The sequence below is a fragment of the Rhinoderma darwinii genome, chromosome 2 (genome assembly GCF_050947455.1).
Source record: "Rhinoderma darwinii isolate aRhiDar2 chromosome 2, aRhiDar2.hap1, whole genome shotgun sequence".
In the NCBI taxonomy this organism is placed as follows: Eukaryota; Metazoa; Chordata; class Amphibia; order Anura; family Rhinodermatidae; genus Rhinoderma; species Rhinoderma darwinii.
In genome coordinates, this window is record NC_134688.1 from 270,338,637 (window position 1) to 270,361,535 (window position 22,899).

The 22,899-nt window shown below is 42.6% G+C and overlaps 2 protein-coding genes across 5 annotated transcripts in view; one reads left to right on the forward strand and one right to left on the reverse strand.

Annotated features, from left to right (window-relative positions):
• Positions 1 to 22,899, reverse strand: part of AIRIM (AFG2 interacting ribosome maturation factor) — a 39,671-nt gene that overhangs the window by 12,963 nt on the left and 3,809 nt on the right. The window contains exon 1 of one of the 4 annotated variants that reach the window (XM_075853263.1): positions 3,318 to 3,640. The exons of 2 other annotated variants lie outside the window; for them this stretch is intronic. In XM_075853263.1, the coding sequence (XP_075709378.1) occupies positions 3,318 to 3,322 (5 nt within the window). In that variant the 5' untranslated portion in view covers positions 3,323 to 3,640. Of the gene's footprint in view, positions 1 to 3,104; positions 3,146 to 3,317; positions 3,641 to 22,899 lie in introns of those variants that run through there. One more of the 4 variants, XM_075853262.1, reaches the window with a different exon arrangement.
• On the forward strand, positions 3,171 to 18,027 carry SNIP1 (Smad nuclear interacting protein 1). The gene is made up of 4 exons (XM_075853257.1): positions 3,171 to 3,617; positions 6,727 to 6,838; positions 7,505 to 8,037; positions 16,539 to 18,027. Exons 1-4 carry the CDS (start codon positions 3,448 to 3,450, stop codon positions 16,840 to 16,842), a joined length of 1,119 nt encoding a protein of 372 aa, XP_075709372.1. The 5' UTR covers positions 3,171 to 3,447; the 3' UTR covers positions 16,843 to 18,027.

Genomic DNA, 22,899 nt, shown 5'->3' on the forward strand with positions numbered 1-22,899 from the left:
TACCAACAATCTGCATGCATCATATGTCCTAGGGGGAGCTATACTGGGAGAGTCACTTGTTGAAAAGGATCTGGGTGTACTTGTAAATCATAAACTAAATAACAGCATAAAATGTCAATCAGCTGCTTCAAAAGCCAGGCAGATATTGTAGTGAATTAAAAGAGGAATGGACTCGCGGGACAGGGATGTAATATTACCACTTTACAAAGCATTAGTGAGGCCTCATCTAGAATATGCAGTTCAGTTCTGGCCTCCAGTTCATAGAAAGGATGCCCTGGAGTTGGAAAAAATACAAAGAAGAGCAACGAAGCTAATAAGAGCCATGGAGAATCTAAGTTATAAGGAAAGGGTAAAAGAATTAAACCTATTTAGCCTTGAAAGGAGACGACTAAGAGGGGACATGATTAACTTGTATAAATATATTAATGGCACATACAAGAAATATGGTGAAATCCTGTTCCTTGTAAAACACCCTAAAAAAACAAGGGGGCACTCCCTCCGTCTGGAGAAAAAAAGGTTCAACTTGCAGAGGCGACAAGCCTTCTTTACTGTGAGAACTGTGAATCTATGGAATAGCCTACCGCAGGAGCTGGTCGCAGCAGGGACAGTAGATGGCTTTAAAAAAGGCTTAGATTATTTCCTAGAAAAAAAAAATAATTAACTCCTTTGTGTAGAAATTTCCCCCTTCCCTTTTCCCATCCCTTGGTTGAACTTAATGGACATGTGCCTTTTTTCAACCGTACAAACTATGCAACGTAGAGGGGAGCCATGATGGGACAAGGAATAAGAGGTAGAGCCATGTAGGAACATAGGTTCATATGAGGGGGAAGACATGCTGGGGACTAGGAATGAGGGGGAGCGATGTTGGGGACTAGGAATGAGAGGGCTGTTTATTTGTGTGTCGTACATGTTTGCTGACAGCATTACACACTTTCACCTGTATTCGGTGTACTTTTTTCTTTGAGAGGATGACCCCTATAAGAGACAATTGTTCTGTGTAATTTTAAGTGGTCGGCTCAAAGAGGTCTCACTGTAAGTTGAGTGAAGAATTCTGGGTAGCACAGCCTGCATGTATGTGTGCGGTTGTCATGACTGCCCTATTGATAAGACATGAGCATCCTAGAAAAAATGGTTAGGAGTAAGGGTTTATTTACTCAGGTGTATTCCAGCTTATATAGTTAGCACCAATAACATGCAATGAAGCCATCAAAACTTTTTTAGGGAAGATTTCCCTTCATTTCCATGATTAGAGGAAAACAACTAAAAGCCCTTTAACCCGTTAGTGACCGCCCCATAGTATTTTTCCGGCGGCCACTAACTGGCTTTATTCCGATGCAATAGCCTTTTTCCGGCGCTGCATCAGGATAAAGTAAACAGAGCATGGAGGCGTTAAATCTCCCTGCTCTCAGCTGCTAGAGGTAGCTGAGGGCGTCCCTGCTCAAACGGGTGAGATCTAGATCATTATCGATCTCACCCGTTTAACCCCCTCAGATGCGGCGCTCAATAGCGAGCGCCGCATCTGAGTGGTTTTGGAGAGGGAGGGAGCTCCCTCTCTCCCACCGACACCTGGCGATACAGGTTTGCCTGTAGTGAATGCCTGCTAGGTCATGCCGGAGGCATGACCTAGGAGATGCCTGGCCGTTTTACACAGACAGGCATAATACACTGCAATACAGAAGTATTGCAGTGTATTATAAATGCGATCGTAAAAAATCGCATACTAAAGTCCCCTAGTGGGACTAGTAAAAAAGAAAAAAGTTTAATGAAAAGTGAAAAAAATTGAAAAACCCACTTTTTCCCCTTACAAACTGCTTTATTATTAAAAAATAAAGTAAAGTAAAAAAAAGTTACACATGTTTGGTATCGCCGCATCCGTAACGACCCCAACTATAAACTTATTACATCATTTAACCCGCACGGTGAACGTCATAAAAAATAAAATAAAAAAAACATGCAAAAATTGCTGTTTTCTTTGAATCCAGCCTTAAAGAGACTCTGTCACCACATTATAAGTGCCCTGTCTCCTACATAAGGAGATGGGCGCTGTAATGTAGGTGACAGCAGTGGTTTTTATTTAAAAAAAACTATCTGTTTTCACAACGTTAGGAGCGATTTTGGTTTATGCTAATGAGTTTCTTAATGCCCAAGTGGGCGTATTTTTACTTTCGACCAAGTGGGCGTTGTACAGAGGAGTGTATGACCCTGACCAATCAGTGACCAATCAGCATCATGCACTCCTCTCCATTCATTTACACAGCAGCATCGCGGTCTTACTAGAACACAATGTGCAGACTTCAATGGGTGCGTCACGCGCGAAAAACGGGGAAATATAGGACATGTCATGAGTTTTACGCAGCGGACTCACGCTGAGCAAAACTCACGGACTGTCTGCACGGCCCCATAGACTAACATAGGTCCGTACGACACGCGTGAAAAGCACGTGCGTCGCACGCACGTATATTACGCTCGTCTAAATGATTCCTAAAAGTAGTAAAACATACAAAATCTATACAAATGTGGTATCATTGCAATCGCAACAACCTGCTGAATAAAGTTATTGTGTTATTTATACCACACGGTAAACGCCATAAATTTAGGACGCAAAAAAGTGTGGTGAAATTGCAGGTTTTTTTTTCCATTACCCCTCCCCAAAAAAAAGTTAATCAATAAATTCAATGTACCTCAAAATGGTGCTATTAAAAAATACAACTTGTCCCGCAAAAAACAAGACCTTATACAGCTATGTCGGCGCAAAAATAAAAAAGGTTATAGCTCTTGGAATGCGACGATGGAAAAACTTAAAAAATAGCTTGGTCATTAAGGTCTAATGTATATGCGACACAGGGGGAAAGAATAGAGCTGCTGTCATGATGAATAGATATACATGTGAAGGGATCTAGAGAATATGAGGTAGGCAAAGATAGAGATTTCCTTCCAGTAATCCCAACACAACATTCTGCCTCTCTCCACTACTAAAAATGGGTGATAAAGAAACCGATAGCGTGGAGTGCTACAAATACAGACTACACGTTTAGTGCCGCGTCAATCATACTATAGAATAATAGCACTCGTTACTGACAAACACATACAACCCGGAATTGCACCTGATCATTTGGAGGCACGCCCCTTTACGTCATCGCTATATCAACAAACTTTATTGACATTAACGGATACAAGCGAACACAGCAATCTCGGCAAATATAGCATATGATATTTTAACATTTATGTTCGCAGTTACTCCGGTAACGTAAACTGTGCAGCACCGTTTGATGGTTTAAAACAGTTTGCTACGGAAATAGTCTCCTGCTTATACTTACGACATAACAGCCGGAAGTTTGCAGCCGACCAGCGGAAACTAGAGTTCCCGGTAACCTCTGCGGTTTCCGGCGTCGTAGCCGAGGCTGCCCGCACCTGGATTCGCACTATAGTGAGGTGGTTGACAGAACGATGAAGGAGGTCAAGGATGAGGGGAGACGCAAGAAGAGGAGACCGTGTATCCCAGACGTCACTCTAGTGAAAGAGGAGAGAGGAAGCCCGAACAGACGTCACCGGGCGCGACGCAGTCCAAGCTCCGGGAATACGGAAGGGGATTCGCCGGTGGCCCGAAAAAGGAGCAGGTGCAGCAGCATGTCCCATGTTATGTTACATTAGGGTCTATAGAAACTGATATACAGAGAAGACTTCCCCCTAGTAAGGCGGCCGACGACCTGCGGCACTAGCGGTTATACAACTACAACTCTCAGCGTGTCCTGGCCGCCTATCCAGTCATTTACAACATGTCAGCCATGGACTTGTTCATTACGTTGCGATTGTTTTTCCCTCAAAGAATGTGCATCGGTTTTTCCACTAACTTCACAAAGAAAAAATATTATGTAGTGATGGATGAGAAAATCTGATGCATGACAAAGCATAGTGCCAAAATATTTGCTTCTGAAAGCGATGGGATTCATCATGACCTCCTGTAAACGCATTGTAATGTGTACTGAGTCGCTGCTATAGATGAGGGAAGTGTGGGCAAAACTGCTTTTGGTAAAATCCACAAACGTTTTGCCCTTGCGTACATTGCTACAGACGGGTCATGGCTTTTGTTTACGTATAATTGTCAGACGGAGGCCAAAAGAATGTCTCTTTAGCCTCCGTCTGACCTGTATACAGAGAGGAAAAAAGGTATTGACTGGATTGCTAGACTACGCTATACCATCCCACACAGTCCAGTGGAAAAACAAAACTTTTTATTTTTTTGTTCCTTTTTTTTTTTACTTCCATTAGGATAACTTTATTTATAACTTATTTTTTACTTGTACTGTATTAGCATACTCCTGTATGCTAATACATTACACTGTGTCACTATGACACAGGCTGCTGTTAGGGCAGCACATTGTGTGCCTGAACAGCAGGCTTACTGAACAGACAGCCCTGGGGAGCTTTGTGGGTCCCCAGGGCTGACTGCAGAGGGATTCCCCGGTGTTTGATCACGTCACCGGTTTTCCGATGACGCGATCAAAGCAGGGAGTTCCCTTTGATCTTGTCACGGACATGGCGTATCTGTTAAAGGGATGACATTATAGCCTATAACGGATGCATTAAACTGATACCGAACGGTTGCATCTGTCACTCAGACTATAATGGTATCCGTTTAACAAAAACGTAATAGTCCATGATTTATCCGTTAAGCGTATACCATTATAGCCTATGGGTGACGGATGCCACTGTTAGGCATCCGTCACAGCCTCTGTTTAACATATAAACTGGGAGCTTTTCCTGGCATGTAGGCCAAAAAACATGATGTAAACATAGGCTTATAGATTTCTACCTGCTGCCGCCTTACACCCCTTCCTGTGTCACTGTTCCCAGGTTACACAATACATTATAAGGGCAGATTCACACGAGCGTTGCGTTTTTGCGCGCGCAAACAACGCGGCGTTTTGCGAGCGCAAAAACCATTTGACAGCTGCGTGTGTCATGCGTGTCTGATGCGCGGCTGCGTGATTTTCGCGCAGCCGCCATCATAGAGATGAGGCTTGTCGACGCCCGTCACTGTCCAAGGTGCTGAAAGAGCTAACTCTTTCAGCACCCTCGACAGTGAATGCCGAACACAACAGCGAAAAACCTGTAAAAAAAAAAGATAAAGTTCCTACTTACCGAGAACTTCCCGGCCGTTGCCTTGGTGACGCGTCCTTGGTGACGCGTCCTTGGTGACGCGCCTCTCTTGACATCGGGCCCCACCTCCCTGGATGACGCGGCAGTCCAAGTGACCGCTGCAGCCTGTGATTGGCTGCAGCCTGTGCTTGGCCTGTGATTGGCTGGAGCTGTCACTTGAACTGAAGTGTCATCCCGGGAGGTCGGACTGCAGGAAGGTGACAGGAGTAATCGGTAAGTTAGAACTTCGTTTTTTTTTTACAGGTTCATGTATTTTGGGATCGCAAGTCACTGTCCATGGTGCTGAAACAGTTTAACTCTTTCAGCACCATGCACAGTGAATCTCTCCCGACGTCGCGGACCGGAAATTTTTTTGCCGGGTTCGGCCAAAACGAGTTTGGCCGAACCCGGTGAAGTTTGCCTCGGTTGTCGGGGTTCGCTCCTCGCAAAGACACTCCGTTTGGATGCTTGGAAACAGAAAAGCACGTGGTGCTTTTCTGTTTCCATTCATCCTTTTGACAGCTGTTGCGCAAACACGCAGTTCACACGGAAGAGCTTCCGTGCGACCTGCCTGGTTTTCACGCACCCATTGACTTCAATGGGTGCGTGATGCGTGAAATACGCAAAGTTATTGAACCTGTCGCGTATTTTGCGCAGCGAACAAACGCTGCGCAAAATACACGGACTGTGTGTACTGCCCCATAGACTTCTATAGAGCATTGCGTGCCGCGCGAAAACCACGCGGTCTACACGCTGCCAAATCACGCTCGTGTGAATCCCCCCTAAGGGTAACCGTTGTGAAGTGTGGGCACTTCATATGCTCACACTGTGTGAGATTAGTGTGATCCTCCTTTAGGATGTTGGGGAACACTGTTTAATATCAAAATCATGTTTCAATAAATATGTGCAAATAAATACGGATTTGTACTAGAAACGCAAAAACTAAAAATACTATTTAATAATACAATTTTGCTGGCTGATTGGCAAAAGTGGCATCTCATGCCACCCTTGTCATGGAGCAATAGCACCCATTCGCTTACTGTTGGTCTAGTGACTCATTCTCTTTCTTTTAGACATTATAGGTGTCCGGTTTCAGCAAATATAACGTTCTTTTTTTGTATAATTAAAAGTTATACAATTTTCCAATATTAATTCCTCAGTTTTCAAGGTCTCTGCTTGTTGTTATTCAGTATGAACATTCATTGTTTACTTCCAGTGGATACAATTCTGTCCATGGTCATGTGATGTACACACAGGTGCTGGGATCATTACATTTACAGTATGTGTATCAGAGCTGTGTCTTCTAACGATCCCAGCACCTGTGTCCATCACATGACCACGGACAGAATTCTATACACTGGAAGTATTCAATGAATGTTCCTACTGAACAGAAGCAAGTAGGGATCCTGAAAACCATAAGGTATTATTGCAGGAAGTAAATTGGCAAGAGTTTATATTTTACAAAAAATAACATTAATTTGCTGAAACTGGACAACCCCTTTAATACCGATCTCTATTGTCTTCATATTTTTTGCCCTTTTGGAATATCATTTACTTTTTGGTTTTAAACGTTTGTTTTATGTGTAGATCACCTGAGAAACGGAAAAAGTCATCTATTAAACGAAGCAGATCTCCAAGGACTAGAAGGCACAAAAGTGAGAGTAGAAGTCCGCCACAGCTTCCTGTAAAAATAAAGCAGGTACATTGAAGATTTACATTATTGGGGCAAAATCCAACTAAAATTTCAATTATTAATTTACAAAGCTGGGAAATTCCCAGGTAGCCATGGCAACTAGAAATTTGTTGCTGGTGCCCACCTTTTCAGCCCATTTTCTATTGATGTCTATGGAACTGTAGTCAGGACTTTCTCCCCAACTGACTGCATCTTTGTTGAACAGACCACTGCACACAGATATTCTGCCTACACCAAGAAACCGTGACGTCAATAATGCTTTATCTAATGTGCATATAGTGAATGAAAGGGGTTGTCCCATTAAGAGTCTCTTTCCATATGTCCTATGAGACTCCCGCTCAGAATCTCCCTCTGCTGCTGCAGAGTGGCTACTGCTCTGGTAGACTCATTGCAACCATGCATTAAATGTTCGGCCATTCATTCAAATGGGCAGCATGTAATACTCCACTTCTATTGCAGTGGCTGCTGCATGGGAAATGGTCAGCAGCAAGGAGCTTCCCCTGTAGATAAGTTGATGTACAGGGATTGAAGAAGAAAAGCCAGGGTGATCCGTGCATTGCTTTGATTTTCTCAACAGGATTTGCGTGTTTATGAAAAAATATTACTTCTCATTGATGGTGATTTAGATATATATATATTTTTTTTAATATTGTGCATTTAATATTTCTAAAGGAAAGAGACGAGCACTCCCACAGAACACGTGATGACCGGCAGCACATGGACAGGGAAGAAGAACCCAGAAGGAACAGACTAAGAGACCAAACTGATAGAGGCCGTTACGACCCGACCCGACACCGGGAAAGAGATCGGGAGGAGAATAATTTCAGAGAGCAGAGAGCAGAAAGGGAATTCCAAAATGACAGGAGGAGAGAAAGAAGGCAGAGGGCAGCGCAAGAAGAAGGAGAGCAAGGAAATGAGTCTGACAGTAGCAGTAACAAGAAAGAGGCCCCAAATTTTGGACTTTCTGGAGCATTACTTGAAGACACAAATACTTTCAGAGGGGTGGTAATAAAATACAGTGAACCACCTGAAGCTCGCGTCCCAAAGAAACGCTGGCGATTGTATCCTTTCAAGAATGATGAGGCTCTCCCAGTCATGTACATCCATAGACAAAGTGCTTACCTGCTGGGCAGGCAAAGGCGGATTGCTGATATACCTATAGATCATCCTTCTTGCTCCAAACAACATGCTGTCTTGCAGTACAGGTAATAATGATCTATTTCTGCCTTCCTGTGAGCAAGGGGTTCTTCTATACATTTTCGGTTAGAGCGGATATGCAATACGGCCGGGAATTGCACCAGCCAACTCTTATTTTTAGTTCTGTTCTTAACCCCTTCCTGCCCAATCACATAGAGTTAAGTCGTCAGCGTTAATGTGTTAGCGTCTTCTTACGTAACTGTACATGATGGGGCGGGCTCAGAAGCTGAGCCAGCGCCATCACCAGCGGGTGTCCGCTGTATATTACAGCTGACATCCTGCTGTAATGGCCAGGACCGGAACTAGCATCCGATCCTGCTGAGTAACCCCTTAGATGCAGCGATCAAAAGCGATGGTATGGCAACCGGAGGCCTAACAATGGCCTCCTGGTCTGCCAAACACAGGAGCCTTTTAGGCCCTGCCCAAAGGTGGGGCCTAAAAGGCTTACTATCAGGGCCAAGAAGATGTCTCAGAAGCTCGGTCTGCGCCATCATCCGCGGGGTGTCAGCTGTTTGTTACAGCTGATACCCTGATGTAACGTCCAGGACCGGAGCTAGCCACCGATCCAGACAATTAACCCCTTAGATGCAGCGATCGCTGCATCTAGGTGGTTAGATCACACCCGATGTATTAGAATAGCGCTCAGTGCTTCATGCCTTCAAGTCCCCTAGTGGGACAAAAAAAAAGATAAACATTTTTAAAAGTTTAACGTTAAAAAAAAAAACAATAACTGCCTTTTTTTCCCCATAAGTCTTTTATTATAGGAAAAAACTGAAAATCGTAAAAAAAAAAAAAGTACACACATGTGGTATTACCACATCCATAACCACCCAAACTATAAAGATATGTTATTTTCCCCTCACGGTGTACAAAGTAAAAAAATAAAATAAAACAATTCCAGAATCACTGTTTTTTTGGTCACCACCAATGTTCCCTCTGTCTTGACAGCTCCTGAGCGGATATCCTAAATAAGAGAATAAGAAAACAAGAAAACTTATTTTAAATCAGGTTTTTTTACATACGATGATATTACTAGTCCACCAGTAAAATACAGTTAAACACCAATTATAGGCATCAAAGAAAGTGCCTCATGACACCACTGTCCCTGTGGAGGGCGCCACACACACACACACACACACACACACACACACACACACACACACACACACGCAGCTCCCACTCCCCGTGTATACTGCCTAAAGTATTCACTTGTATGTACACAGATACAAGTAAATGTGGCTGTCTCTAGCGACACCACTGCATCCCCCTGCAGCCCGTGACAGTTGGCGGGCTTTAAAAATTAGTGAGCGGAGGGACTATGGAAGGTGTGCAGCCGTGCACCCCACATTATAAACTGAAATACCCCAAAGAGAACAACCACCAAGCAAAATCTGCGCTCCAAAAGCCAAATGGCGCTCCTTCCCTTCTGAGCCCTACAGCGTGCCCAAACAGCAGTTTACGTCCACATATATGGCATCGTCATATCCAGGAGAACCCGCTTAACAGTTTGAGATATTTGTCTTCAGTGGCACGAACTGGGCACCACATATTGAGCGCTAAAATGGCTTCTCAGTGAAAAATTGCAATTTTCGCATATTAAGTTGCGTTTCTCTGGTAAAACTTTCTGTTTTACAGAAAAAATTATTATACATGAATTTTGGCCCAAAACATTTAATTTGTAAATGTCACCTCTATTTAAAGGGAATGTGTTGCCAGCAAAACATGTTTTTTTTTTTTGTTAAACAATTAGTGTATAGGTGATTAAACATTGTTCTAATATTTTTTTTTTTTTCACGAGTCAGGAAATATTATAAATTGGATTCTAATTTATAATTCCCATTGCTGGTCACTAGATGGAGCCATTCCCAAAATTGCAGCATTGCATGTGGTAAAGCAACCACATTGCTTTATGCTGCAAAATTGGGTAAAAATCCCTCGCTCTAGTGAGCTCTCAGCATCCCCCCCCCCCCCCTCCTTTATCCTGGCTAGTGCCGGGAGAAACGAGGGGTTTGAACGGTCTAACCTCCTACACTGTGTGTCGCCATTTTTTGAGCTAACACACAGTGTAGAAGGTTTACATACAGTAGTAAACACAAACATACATAGAAATCCCTTACCTGCTCCAGTCGCCGCCGCTCCCTCCGGTCCAACCGCTCCGTCTGCTGCCGCTGCTCCATGTGCACAAGTCCGGAAGCCGCGACCGGAAGTAGTAATCTTACTGTCCGGCCGCGACTTCCGGTCCACAGGAAAATGGCGCCGGACGGCGCGCATTTCAAATTGAACTGTGTGGGGGCGGCGCATGCGCCGTTCACACACATCGGCGTACATGTTAGTGGATGAAACGGGCCCCGTTTGCAGTCCCTATGGGACTGTGGCTGCCGTATTCCATGTCTGTATGTGTCGTTAATCGACACGTACAGAAATGGAAAAAAAAATGGCAGCCCCCATAGGGAAGAAAAAGTGTAAAAATAAAAAAAAGTAACACACAAACACACAAATTAATCCAAACGTTTTTAATAAAGCACTAACATCTTTAACATATTAAAAAAAATATTGTGGTGACACTGTTCCTTTAATTCCTGTGAAACGCTTAAAGGGTTAAAACACTTTCTGAATGCTGTTTTGAATACTTTGAGGGGTGCAGTTTTTAAAATGGGGTGTTTTATGGGGGTTTGAAATATATGGGCCCCTCAAAGCCACTTCAGAACTGAACTGGTCCTTAAAAAATAGGCCTTTGAAATTTTCTTGCTGCTAGAGTTTTAAGCCTTGTAACGTCCTAGAAAAATAAAAGGATGTTCAAAAAATGATGCAAACATAAAGTAGACATGTGAGAAATGTGAACTAGTAACTATTTTGTGTGATATTACTATCTGTCTTACAAGCAGATACATTTAAATGTAAAAAAAATCATAATTTTTTTCACAACTGCGCAATGAATTTATCGACCACGTTTTTCCATTAACACATAAAGTACAATATGTCGCGAGAAAACAATCTCACAATCGCTTGGGTAGGTAAAAGCATTCCAAGGTTATTACCACATAAAGTGACAAATGTCGGATTTGAAAAAATGGCCAAAATGAGCTTGGTCCTGAATGGGTTAATTTAAAGAGGCTCTGTCTCCTACATAATCTGATCGGCGCTGTGAAGAGAGGTGTATGACGCTGACCAATCAGTGTCATACACTTCACATTGTTCCAGAGCAGCTTCTTTCACTGGGCACACAGGCCTCATGCACACGAACGTATTTTTGTCCTCCTGTAAATACTGGCGTAAATAGGGGTCCTTGGTGACACGGTGTCACCAGTATTCCACCCGTCTTTACGGGCACGTTTTCACTGCAAAATTGCACTGCAGTAATCGGCAGCCCTTCTCTCTATCAGTGCAGGATAGAGAGAAGGGGCAGCCCTTTCCGCATCAAAAGTAAAAGAAATTCATACTTACCCGGCCGTTGTCTTGGTGACGCGTCCCTCTCTTGACATCTAGTCCGACCTCCTCGTCCCTCTCTTGACATCCAGTCCGACCTCGTTTGATGACGCGGCAGTCCATGTGACCTCTGCAGCCTGTGATTGGCTGCAGCGGTCACATGGGCTGAAACGTCATCCCGGGAGGCCGGACTGGAGGAAGAAGCAGGGAGTTCTGGGTAAGTATGAACTTCTTTTTTTTTTTACAGGTTGATCTATACTGTGATTGGTAGTCCCTGTTCAGGGTGCTGAAAGAGTTAATGCCGATCGTTTAACTATTTCAGCACCCTGGACAGTGACTATCCCCTGGCATCGCCTAGCAACGCTCCCGTAATTACGGGTGCACACACGTAGTCACCCGTAATTACGGGAGCCCCATAGACTTCTATGGGCCTGCCCGTGCCGTTATTATGGCCTCAAATAGGACATGTTCTGTATTTTTCAACGGCGCGGGCACCTTCCCGTAAGCATACTGGGAGGTACCCGTGGCCGATAGAAGTAATTACGAGCGTTTTTACGGTCGTGTGCATGGGGCCTCACACTGTGGAACAATGAGAAGTGTATGACGTTGATTGGTCAGCGTCATACACTCCTCTTTACAACGCCCAGTTGGTAAAAAGTAAAAACACGCCTAGTTGGTCATTAAGAAACTGATTAGCATAAATCTAAAATTGCTCATAACTTGCTCAAAAATTATCGTTTTTCAAAATAAAAACCACTTATCTACACTACAGCGCCGATCATATTATTTAGGCATTTATAATCTGGTGACAACCTCTTTAACCCCTTCCCTCTTTGGACACTTTTGACCTTCCTGACAGAGCCTCATTTTTCAAATTTGACATGTTTCACTTTATGTGGTAATAACTCCGGAATGCTTTTACCTATCCAAGCGATTCTGAGATTGCTTTCTCGTGACACATTGGACTTTAAGTTACTGGCAAAATTTGCTCAATATGTTCAGTATTTAATTGTGAAAAACACTAAAATTCTGCGAAAAATTGCAAAAATTAGCATTTTTCTCAATTTAAAAGTATCTCCTTGTAAGACAGGCAGTTAGAACACAGAAAATTCTTACTAATTAACATCCCCCATATGTCTACTTTAGATTGGCATCGTTTTTTGAACATCCTTTTATTTTTCTAGTATATTACAAGGCTTTGAACTTTAGTAGCAATTTCTCACATTATCAAGAAAATTTCAAAAGGCTATTTTTACAGGGACCAGTTCAGTTCTGAAGTGGCTTTGAGGGCCTTATAAATTAGAAACCACCAAAAAGTCACCCCATTTTAAAAACTTCACCCCTCAAAGTATTCAAAACAGCATTTAGAAAATGTCTTAACCCTTTAGACATTTCACAGGAATTAAAGCAAAGTAGAGGTGAAATTTACAAATTTCATATTTTTATTGCAGAAATAAATTTTTAATAAACATTTTTTTATAACACAGAAGGTTTTACCAGAGAAATGCAACTCAATATTTATTGCCCAGGTTCTGCAGTTTTTGGAAATATCCCACATGTGGCCCTAGCGTGCTACTGGAATGAAGCAATGGCCTCAGAAGCAAAGGAACACCTAGAGGATTTTGGGACCTCCTTTTTATTAGAATATATTTTAGGCACCATGTCAGGTTTGAAGAGGTCTTGTGGGGCCAAAACAGTGAAAATCCCCCAAAAGTGACCCAATTTGGGAAACTACACACCTCAAGGAAATTATATAGGGGTATTAGTGAGAATTTTGACCGCACAGGTTTTTTACAGAAATTATTGGAAGTAGGCGGTGAAAATTAAAATCTACATTTCTTTCAAAGAAAATGTAGGTTTAGCGATTTTTATTTTTTTTCTCATTTCCACAAGGACTAAAGGAGAAAAAGCACCACAAAATTTGTAAAGCAATTTCTCCCGAGTAAAACAATACCCCACATGTGGTAATAACCGGCTGTTTGGACACACGGCAGGGCTTAGAAAGAGCGCTATTTGGCTTTTGGAGTTCACATTTAGCAGGAATGGTTTGTGGAGGCCATGTCACATTTGCAAAGCCCCTGAGGGGACAAAACAATGAAAACGCCCAAGAAGTGACTCCATTTAGGAAACTACACCTCTTGAGGAATTAATCCGGGGGTGCCGTGAACATTTTGACCCCACAGATGTTTCATAGAATTTATTAGAATTGGGCAGTGAAAATAAAAACAATCCCTTTTCTTCAATAAGGCGTAGCTTTAGCTCAAAATTTTTCATTTTCTCAACAAATAAAGTAAAAAAAGAACCCCCAAAATTTGTAAAGCATTTTCTCCCGAGTATGGCAATACCCCATATGTGGTAATATACTGCTATTTGGGTACACAGTAGGGCTCAGAAGGGAAGGAGCGCCATTTGGCTTTTGGAGTGCAGATTTTAATGGATTGGTTACTGGGCACTATGTCGATTTTGCAAAGCTCCTGTGGGACCAAAGCAGTGGAAACACCCCAGAAGTGACACCATTTTGGAAACTACACCCCTCAAGGTATTCACCCAGAGGTGTAGTCGGCATGTTAACTCTGCAGGTGTTTTTCCGAAATTAGTGTGCACTCGATGTTGCAGAGTACCATGCGAAATTGAGGCCTAATTTGGCGACTTACAAAGTTTTGGTTCACAATTGCAGAGGCTCTGGTGTGAAATAATAATAGTGACCCCATCTTAGAAACTGCACCCCTCAATGCATTTATTAAGAGGTGTAGGGACACAATCCTTTCTGCACAGGCCGGTATCGCACTGATAAATTATGTCCTTCCTTATACCCCTTCTGGTCCACACTTCGCACCTTTGCAGTTTGGGGAATTTTGCTGGGAGGTGTTGTCCTCAGGATAGGCCATCAATAGCTAATGGGTAGGGGTCCGACTCCCTGGACCCTGCCGATCAGCTGTTTTGAATGGGCTGCCACGCTTGTACGAGCGCTGCTTCCACTTAATTTTTGCCCACGGTGAATCTTCGACACGCATTTAGCGGTAGTTCACAGGTATTGCACTTTTCTCCTATTCACTTCAATGGGAGAAGGCTGCAATACCTGTGAATCGACGCTAAAAGCGTGTCGAAGATTCAGTGAGCAAAAAATGGAGAGGAAGCAGCGCTCGTACGAGCGCTGCACCCCTTTCAAAACAGCTGATCGGAGTCGGACCCCGACCCATCAGCTATTGATGGCTTATCCTGAGGACAATGCAGGTTTCTTTTTTTTATACACATCATTTTTGCTATTTTAGAATTTTTATTCTTTAAGTTTGAAAATAATAGTAAAAAAAGCCTTTTTTTATATTTCTGCTATTTTTTTTGGTAATATAGTTTTACCCTAAAATAGACCTTTTATTTGTGATCGTCATTGTCTACCATAAATTGTAATATATTACATGTCTATATTAGGGTAATTGGGTCAGCGCTAGCGTTACAACAATGATTGGTGGGGTAGAACTTTTTTTTTTGTGGTGGGTATCTTGTGTATTTATTATTAACATTTTTTTGCACTTTACTTTATTATTTTTTTATTACTATGGTCTGTCCCTCAAAGGTCAGAAAAGACCTTTGGGGAACTTTTATATATATTTATTTTCTTTATTTTACACCATGTTTTTCCACTGTAACTGGAGCTGCACAGCAGCCCCAGTCACAGGGGAAATCAGCCCTCTCATAGTGACGATTGTCACTAATAGGGCTGTGCTGGGTCTAGTAAGACCCAGCAGCAGTCTGTCAGTAACGGCAACCGGCGATCATGTGACCAGTCACATTAACACCGGGAGGAATAGAGACAGCGCCGCTGCCTCTATTCCTATACACAGCGTTCATTGAGCGCTGTGTACAAGTCATCCTCTCCTCAGGGTCCCCGGCAGTCACTGACAGCCGGAGACCCGACATTCAGCTGCCCGATCGTTCGGGCAGCAAGTTAAAACCCGAGCCGTAAATAGTCTATGGCGCAGGTTTTAAGGACCCTGATCGCTGGCCGTAAATACACAGCCAGCGGTCGGGAACCAGTTAGTTAAGCCTTCCCGCACCACACATTAACAGTGCTAGTGGCTATCAAAGGCTGCCTGTCAGTATAAGGCCTGGTTTACACGAGCGTGTGCGTTTTGCGCACGCAAAAAACGCTGCATTTTGCGTGCGCAAAAGGCACTTAACAGCTCCGTGTGTCATCAGCATATGATGCGCGGCTGCGAGATTTTCGGGCAGCCACCATCATTATGACACTCCGTTTGGATGTTTGTAAACCGAAAAGCACGTGGTGCTTTTTTGTTTACATTCAGAGTTTGACAGCTGTTGCGCGAATCACACGCGTCCCACGGAAGTGCTTCCGTGTGGCATGGGTGCGTGATGCGCGAACAGTGCACAAATATAGGACATGTCGTGAGTTTTTTTTCAGCGGACTCACGCTGAGCAAAACTCACGGACTGTCTGCACTGCCCCATAGACTTACATAGGTCCGTACGACACACGTGAAAAGCACGGACGCACATCACGCTCGTGTAAACGAGCTCTTACACTGATAGGCATAATACACTTCACAAATAGTGGAGTGTGTTATAGAACCAATTAAACGATTGCATGCTCACGTCCCCTACAAAAATAATTCAATAAAGTTTGCAGTAAAGAAACCCCCACCCCCCCCAAAATGCTTTGTTGAAAAACAACATAATTGGTATTGTCACATCCATAATGACCTGGACTATAAAATGATAACGTTATTTATGTAGAATTAAAAATGTTATGGCTCTTGAAATGCGGTGACCCAAACAATTTTTTTTTTTTAAATGAAGTACTTCTATTATGCAAATGTAGTAAAAAGCTATACATTTGGTAGCGCGGTAATCATATCGACCCGGAGAATAAAGATGTTATTTATACCACCAATGAACACCGTAACTACAAAATCCAAATAGACAATGGCACAAGTGCTGTTTTTTTTTCCGATACCCGCCTACTGATTTCCATACGAATAACTGTTCCTTTTAGTTAGTGGTCTTTTTCTGTCCCCACTATTCTATGTTTCTAGGTGATTATACAGAAATCTGTCTTTGTTTTCTAGGATGGTGGAGTTTACTCGTGCAGATGGAACAATAGGCAGACGAGTTAGACCGTACATCATTGATCTTGGGTCTGGCAATGGCACTTACCTGAACAACCAAAGAATGGAGCCACAGCGGTACTATGAACTGAAGGAAAAAGATGTACTGAAATTTGGCTTCAGCAGCAGGGAATATGTAGTTCTACATGAATCCTCCGATACTTCAGAAGTGGACCATAAGCAGGATGATGACGACGATGAAGAAGATGAGGGGACAGATGGCGAACCAGCTCATCCTGTACCTGCTTGTGAAATGGACCAGTAATAGGTTGTGGTGTATGGTTTTCTGGCCTGGAACCATCTACAGTGACTTGCCAATAAGAAGTCTTTCTAAATCGCTGCCTTGAAGGGTGGATTCACACGTGGGGGAATTTGTTGCAGAAATTTCCGTGACTAAAAATCTGTTCCGTTCATCTTCATGAAACTTGCAGAAATCTACGTGCTTGTTGCAGAAACAAACCCATTCGGATAAATGGAACAAATTTTCAGTCGAAGAAATTTCTGCAACAAAATTTGGCGCGTGCAAATCCACCCTAAGGCCCTGTTCACAGTTTTTTAATGCTGTTTGACGCAGAAACCGCACCAAAAAACGGCTCCCCTTGATTCCAACAAGAGGCGTTTTTTTCCCATGAGCAGAAAAAAAACACATGGGAAAAATAAGCGTCATGCCCTTTCTTCAGTTGTTTCTGTCTGACCTCCCTTTGACATCAATGGGAGGCAGGGAAAGCCGTTCTCGCTGCGTTTTTTGCCCGCGTAACTCAATGGCCATGACCGAAAAATGCGGCAAAGAGTGCAGGCATGGATTTTGTTGCAGGTTCGACGCAGATCTTACCCTTTTGTATTGCAAAGGCTAAATTCTGCAAAGAAAATTTGCGACGTGTGAACTCCGCCTAAGGCAATATTCACACAGCATGTTTCGGAGCGTACAAGCCTTGTATTACACTCTGAAATAGTCTTAAAAAGACACCTGCAAACAGCATCCCATTGATTTCAGTGGGTTATACGCTGTGTAGTTCATATGAGGCGTATTTTTACTAGCTGCATTAAAAAACGCCTCGTAAAAAGAAGTCACGGGATTTCCCATTAACACGTAAAGGCTTCGAAAATACATCTCAAAAAACACTTGGATTCAGAGGCTGTTTTCTCTTGAAATCAGCCTTGTACTTTTCTGCCTGAACATATGCCGTGTGAACATAGCCTTAGACTTCTCATTTCATTAAGATCATAGGGAACTAGTGGCATTGGTGTGCTTTTTTGCCAATCCTCAGGTGTAATTGAACAGTATTTCTGTAAACAATTACTTCTCAGATACACTTCTTTGTAAACACTTGGTTTTATTCTGTACATTTGAACTCTGTATTCTATTTGTTTCATTATATTTTGCCATGACTAATGCCGCTCATGTGAAGGTAGCACATACTGGTATTAAACTTCTTCTTGACCACCCAAATTGTTTATTTAATAAAGTGGTTAAGAAAAACTATAATCGTGCAGATCGTATTAAAGGGGTTGTCAAAGAGTTAAAAAGATAAATTGACGGTAGAATATGTGATACAATTAAAAAATAAAAAACAGTACTTTTCTGTTAAATCCCCCATTGCCCCAACATTGATTCTCCTGTGGTCCCCTGATGGTCTTTGTGTACATGCCAGGGCAGCAATCACATGTCATGCTTACTGCCGCCATGTAACTAGCTGGAGTGTCAGGGGCATGAAACAGGTGAATGTGTTTCGTTCTTTTCTTTTAGTACATTCTGCTTCCAGGTGTTTTTTTTGTTAAATTGGTTCTGTCACCACATTATAAGTGGCCTATATTGTACATGATGTGATCGGCGCTGTAATGTAGATTACAGCAGTGTTTTTTTTATTTAGAAAATCGATCATTTTTGACGGAGTTATGACCTATTTTAGCTTTATGCTAATGAGTTTCAATGGACAACTGGGCATGTTTTACTATATGACCAAGTGGGCGTTGTACAGAGGAGTGTATGACGCTGACCAATCAATTCATTTATTCAGCAAATAGCGATATAGCTTGTCCATTGAGAAACTCATTAGCATAAATCTAATATAGGTCATAACTGTCAAAAATGATCGTTTTTCTAAATAAAAAAACACTGCTGTAATCTACATTACAGCGCCGATCACATCATATACAATATAGGCCACTTATAATGTGGTGACAAAGCCTCTTTAACTTCTTAACACCTTCAAACTAACAGTAACGTATTCGTAAAAGCTTTTAAGGTTGTACAAATTATGACGCTAAAGACATATTTTTGTAGGAGAGAAATTCTATTTATATAGAATGTGACTCCATGTCTTTGGCTTTGTATCTGCATTAAGTAAATACTGAGGGATGTGTGTATACAAAATAATCCTGTCCAACTTTGTTACTTCATATAAAATGGTTAAAAATCCCTGCAGGACTTATTTATTTTCTACCCTATAATAATTTTATTTACATTATGGAAATCAAGAAAGGCCAAAGTTTTCGAAAAACCGTTTAACTCCTTAATGACCGCCAATACGTCTTTTCACGGCGGCCGTTTAGGGTACATATACATAAGTCCAGCACCGGTGTCCTACGCCAGCTAAAGCAGGTGTCGGGCTGTCTAAAGACAGGCCGGCACCTTCTAACAGGGGCGATCGATATCCACATGGATCTCACCCGTTTAACCCCTTAGATGTGGCGCTCAATAGCGAGCGCCGCATCCAAGTGGTTTTTGGAGGAAGGGTACAGAAGTATTGCAGTGTATTATAAAAGTGATCATAAGATCGCATAGTGAAGTCTGCTAGTGAGACTAAAAATAAAGTTATCAAAAAGTTGCCAGAATTGCTGTTTTGTGTTCATCCTGCCTTCAAAAAAAATTGATAAAGTGATCAAAAAGTTGCATGTACTCCAAAATGCTACCAATAAAAACGAGAAGTCGTCCCGCAAAAAACAAGCCCTCATACAGCTGCATGGACGTAAAAATAAAAAATGATCGCTCTTAAAACATGGCGACACAAAAACAAATTTTGAAAAAGGTGTTTTTACTGTGTATGGGCTGATTCAGACGTGCGTGGCGTTTTTGCGCACGCAAAACACGCAGCGTTTTGCCTGCGCAAAAGCCACTTACCTGCTCCGTGAGGCAGCATCATATGCGCGGCTGCGTGCTTTTCGTGCAGCCGCCATCATTATGACACGCCATTCGGATGTTTGTAAACAGAAAAGCACGTGGTGCTTTTCTGTTTACATTCATCCTTTTGACAGCTGGTGCACTTCAATGGGTGCGTGATGCACAAAATACGCAGAGATATTGACCGTGCCGCGCTTTTTGCGCAGCGGACAAACGCTGCGCAAAAAGCACGGACTGTCTCTACTGCCCCATAGACTTGTATTGGTCTGTGTGTGGCGCGTGAAAACCATGCGGCCCGCACGGACGCAATACAGGTTCGTGTGAATCCAGCCTAATCGTAAGACATACAAAATCTATATAAATTTGGCATCGCCACAATCGTAATGACCCACTGAATAGTTATTCATACCATACTGTAAATCTAAGATGCAAAATAGTGGTGACATTTGTGGGTTTTTTTCCATTACCCCCAAAAAAGTTGAGTTAATCACTAATTTATATGTACCCCCAAAATGGTGCTTTTAAAAAAAAATACTTGTCTTGCAAAAAAACAAGACTTTATACAGCTATGTCGCCACGAAAATAAAAGTTCTAGCTTTTGGAATTCGACAATAGAAAATCGTAAAATAGCTTGGTCATAAAGGTTTAAAATAGGCTGGTCATTAAGAGGTTAATGTGCCTGCTGTGAAAAAGTAAACTTTCAAATATATTTAGTCTTGACAAAAAGGATGCTACTCCGGGTGTTAGTCCAGTGCCAGGCCGCAACGGTCTTGTAACGTTACGCGGCATTGTATACAAGACCAGTGGAAGATTTTTTTATTTTTTTTTAAAACCATATATTTGAAATATTGAAAGGCACAATAAGGCCTCATGAACACAACCGTAGCCATGTGCACAGCCGTGATCTTCGGGTCAGCCGGCAGCGGACTGTCGGCCGCGAGCCGCCCGCAAATCGCGGGCCATGCACATGGTTGCGGCCATTATTTACAGTGAGCCTGGACTGCAGAACACGGCCGTAATAAGGCGTGTCCGTTCTTTCTCTGATCCAGGCTCCCGGGCCATGCACGGACCGTGAAAACCAGGCTGCCATTCTCCCGTGGATTTTCGGGGGAATTGCGGCCGCTAAAGCACGTTCGTGTACATGGGGCCTAAAGGTCTGTGATTTCTAAATTTCAGCTGAATCTCGGGAAACCTCTTAAATTGCAGTAATGGTTGGATTAGGAGTAAATGGCTTTGGCCAGTTTTAGGCAAGTTACTGGTCCCTGCCAGGATTATACTGCTTCTGGGATCCATCTGGTAAAGACTGCTGTGTAGCCCAGCTCTTTCATGCCCATACCTAATAATGTTCATACAGTGCCAACATATTCCGCACCACTAAATGTCAAGTAATCAAAACAAGTGAACAAACAATCCCTGACCATAAGAAATTACAATCTAGAATTGGAATGTTCTATAGGGCCAGACAATTTTACTGGTCTCAAAGGGAACCTGTTACAAACATGTGAAAACCCCCCCCCCAACAAAGTATATAGTCTATAAGTAAAAACAAATCATGTACCTAGGAATCCAAATTGTGTGTAAAGGAGCCCCTGTACCTCTCCTGCACCGTATGTCAATGAGCAGAAATGCGTCCGCTGGGTGTTTCTTGCTTGAAATGAGTCTGGCGTTCTCATGAATGTCAGTTAACAGCTCCCCCTTCCTACGTACAGACAAAATCAGAACTAGCGCTGCGCTTCCGTGGCCACGTAATATGAAGTCACCTTGGATCAGGGAAGCCAGAGGGCTAGATTCTGCACATACGCCGAATAATACACTGAACGCTCAGGCTAAAGATTTGGAGGATGTTGGGGGCAGACGAGGTTGTCCATCATCGGCCAGGAGGCAGGGTTACAGGATGGAGAGGGCCGCCCCGGTGATGTGATATTTGGCCCATATCTTCAATAGCATTTACAAAGCCTCTATACTTTGAATTTCACATGACTTTAACGGTGTGGCTCCGTGGCAGATTCCGTCAGACTTGATGGGAAGAATAGTGCTGCATGCTGTGCTATTTTCCACAAGAAAAGATGGATCCTATTGTAAGTACATTAGAAAGTTGCAGAAAGTCTCATGCTGCAGTTTATGGCAAAGCTTAGTCATATGTCTGGTTTAATGGGGTTGAGTTGAAGGCCTCTTGCTGTGTGTGAAGCTTATAAACTTGTATTGTATCTGGGTAAATTGTAAACATTGAATTTTTGCTTCATTTTAATCTGTATACATAACTGTATGTGTAAAACAAGCAGTGCCATACATATGTCACTATGTTTTGTACTGTATTTACAAAATATGAAATAAAGTCCAATTTACTATTTTTTCCCTCCATTGATTTACAACCGGTCCATCAGGTTTTTTTTTTCTGCTGGATACAATACCGCAGCATGCTATGCTATGCTGACCGTCAAAAAGGAACTGAAGTTTGACAGTGTGAACAGAGCCTAACCATAGCTAGATCCATATAACTGTAAGGTGACCACCAGGTCTGCGCTTAGGTCTCAAAGTAATCTGTTGGTCACCATGCCCCTAGCATGGGGCAGCAATTCATAACTTTGCCTTAAAGTGTACATCCAGTTATAAAAGAGATCATATGCTGCAATACTTACTATATGTTTCCGTTCACAATGTAGTTGATAAGCAAAGTCTTCCTCCTTTGAGTTTAAAAGCGACAGTGTCCCCTACTGATTCTCCCCATAAAAAAAAATTTCTAAAAAATGAGAAGCGTGTTCCCCTTTTGGACACTGGGTCTCTTCAAACAGGTTTCTGCGGTATAACAAGTGTCATTGCTTTAGGCTAGATTCACACAAGCGTGGGGGAACTCGGACGTAAAAAGTGTGACGTTTTTCACGTCCGATGTGCCCCCGTGCGGGCCCCGTTTTTATGGATCCCCTTAGACTTGAGCCTATGGAGGGATCTGTGAAAACGGAAGATAATAGGACAGGTTCTATTTTTTAACACTTCACACAGTCCGCTGAAACAACGGCCGTATGAACGTCCCCATTGAAATACATGCCTCCTCCGTGTGACAGCCGTTGTTTTAACAGTCATCACACGGACATATTCAGCACTCGTGTGAATAAGGCCTTACTCATAGGAAAGTAGAAATTACAGCGTTATTGCCTTTTTTTCTTTTCTAAATATACAATTGTATAATGTAGCTTGTATGTA

Bases quoted from the DNA above. Each gene is read 5' to 3' on its own strand.
- SNIP1 (XM_075853257.1), top strand. From the start codon at position 3,448: ATGAAGGAGGTCAAGGATGAGGGGAGACGCAAGAAGAGGAGACCGTGT. The intron at 3,618-6,726 runs GTGCAGCAGCAT...TTTTATGTGTAG, and splicing joins GTGGCCCGAAAAAGGAGCAG to ATCACCTGAGAAACGGAAAA. The intron at 6,839-7,504 runs GTACATTGAAGA...ATATTTCTAAAG, and splicing joins TTCCTGTAAAAATAAAGCAG to GAAAGAGACGAGCACTCCCA.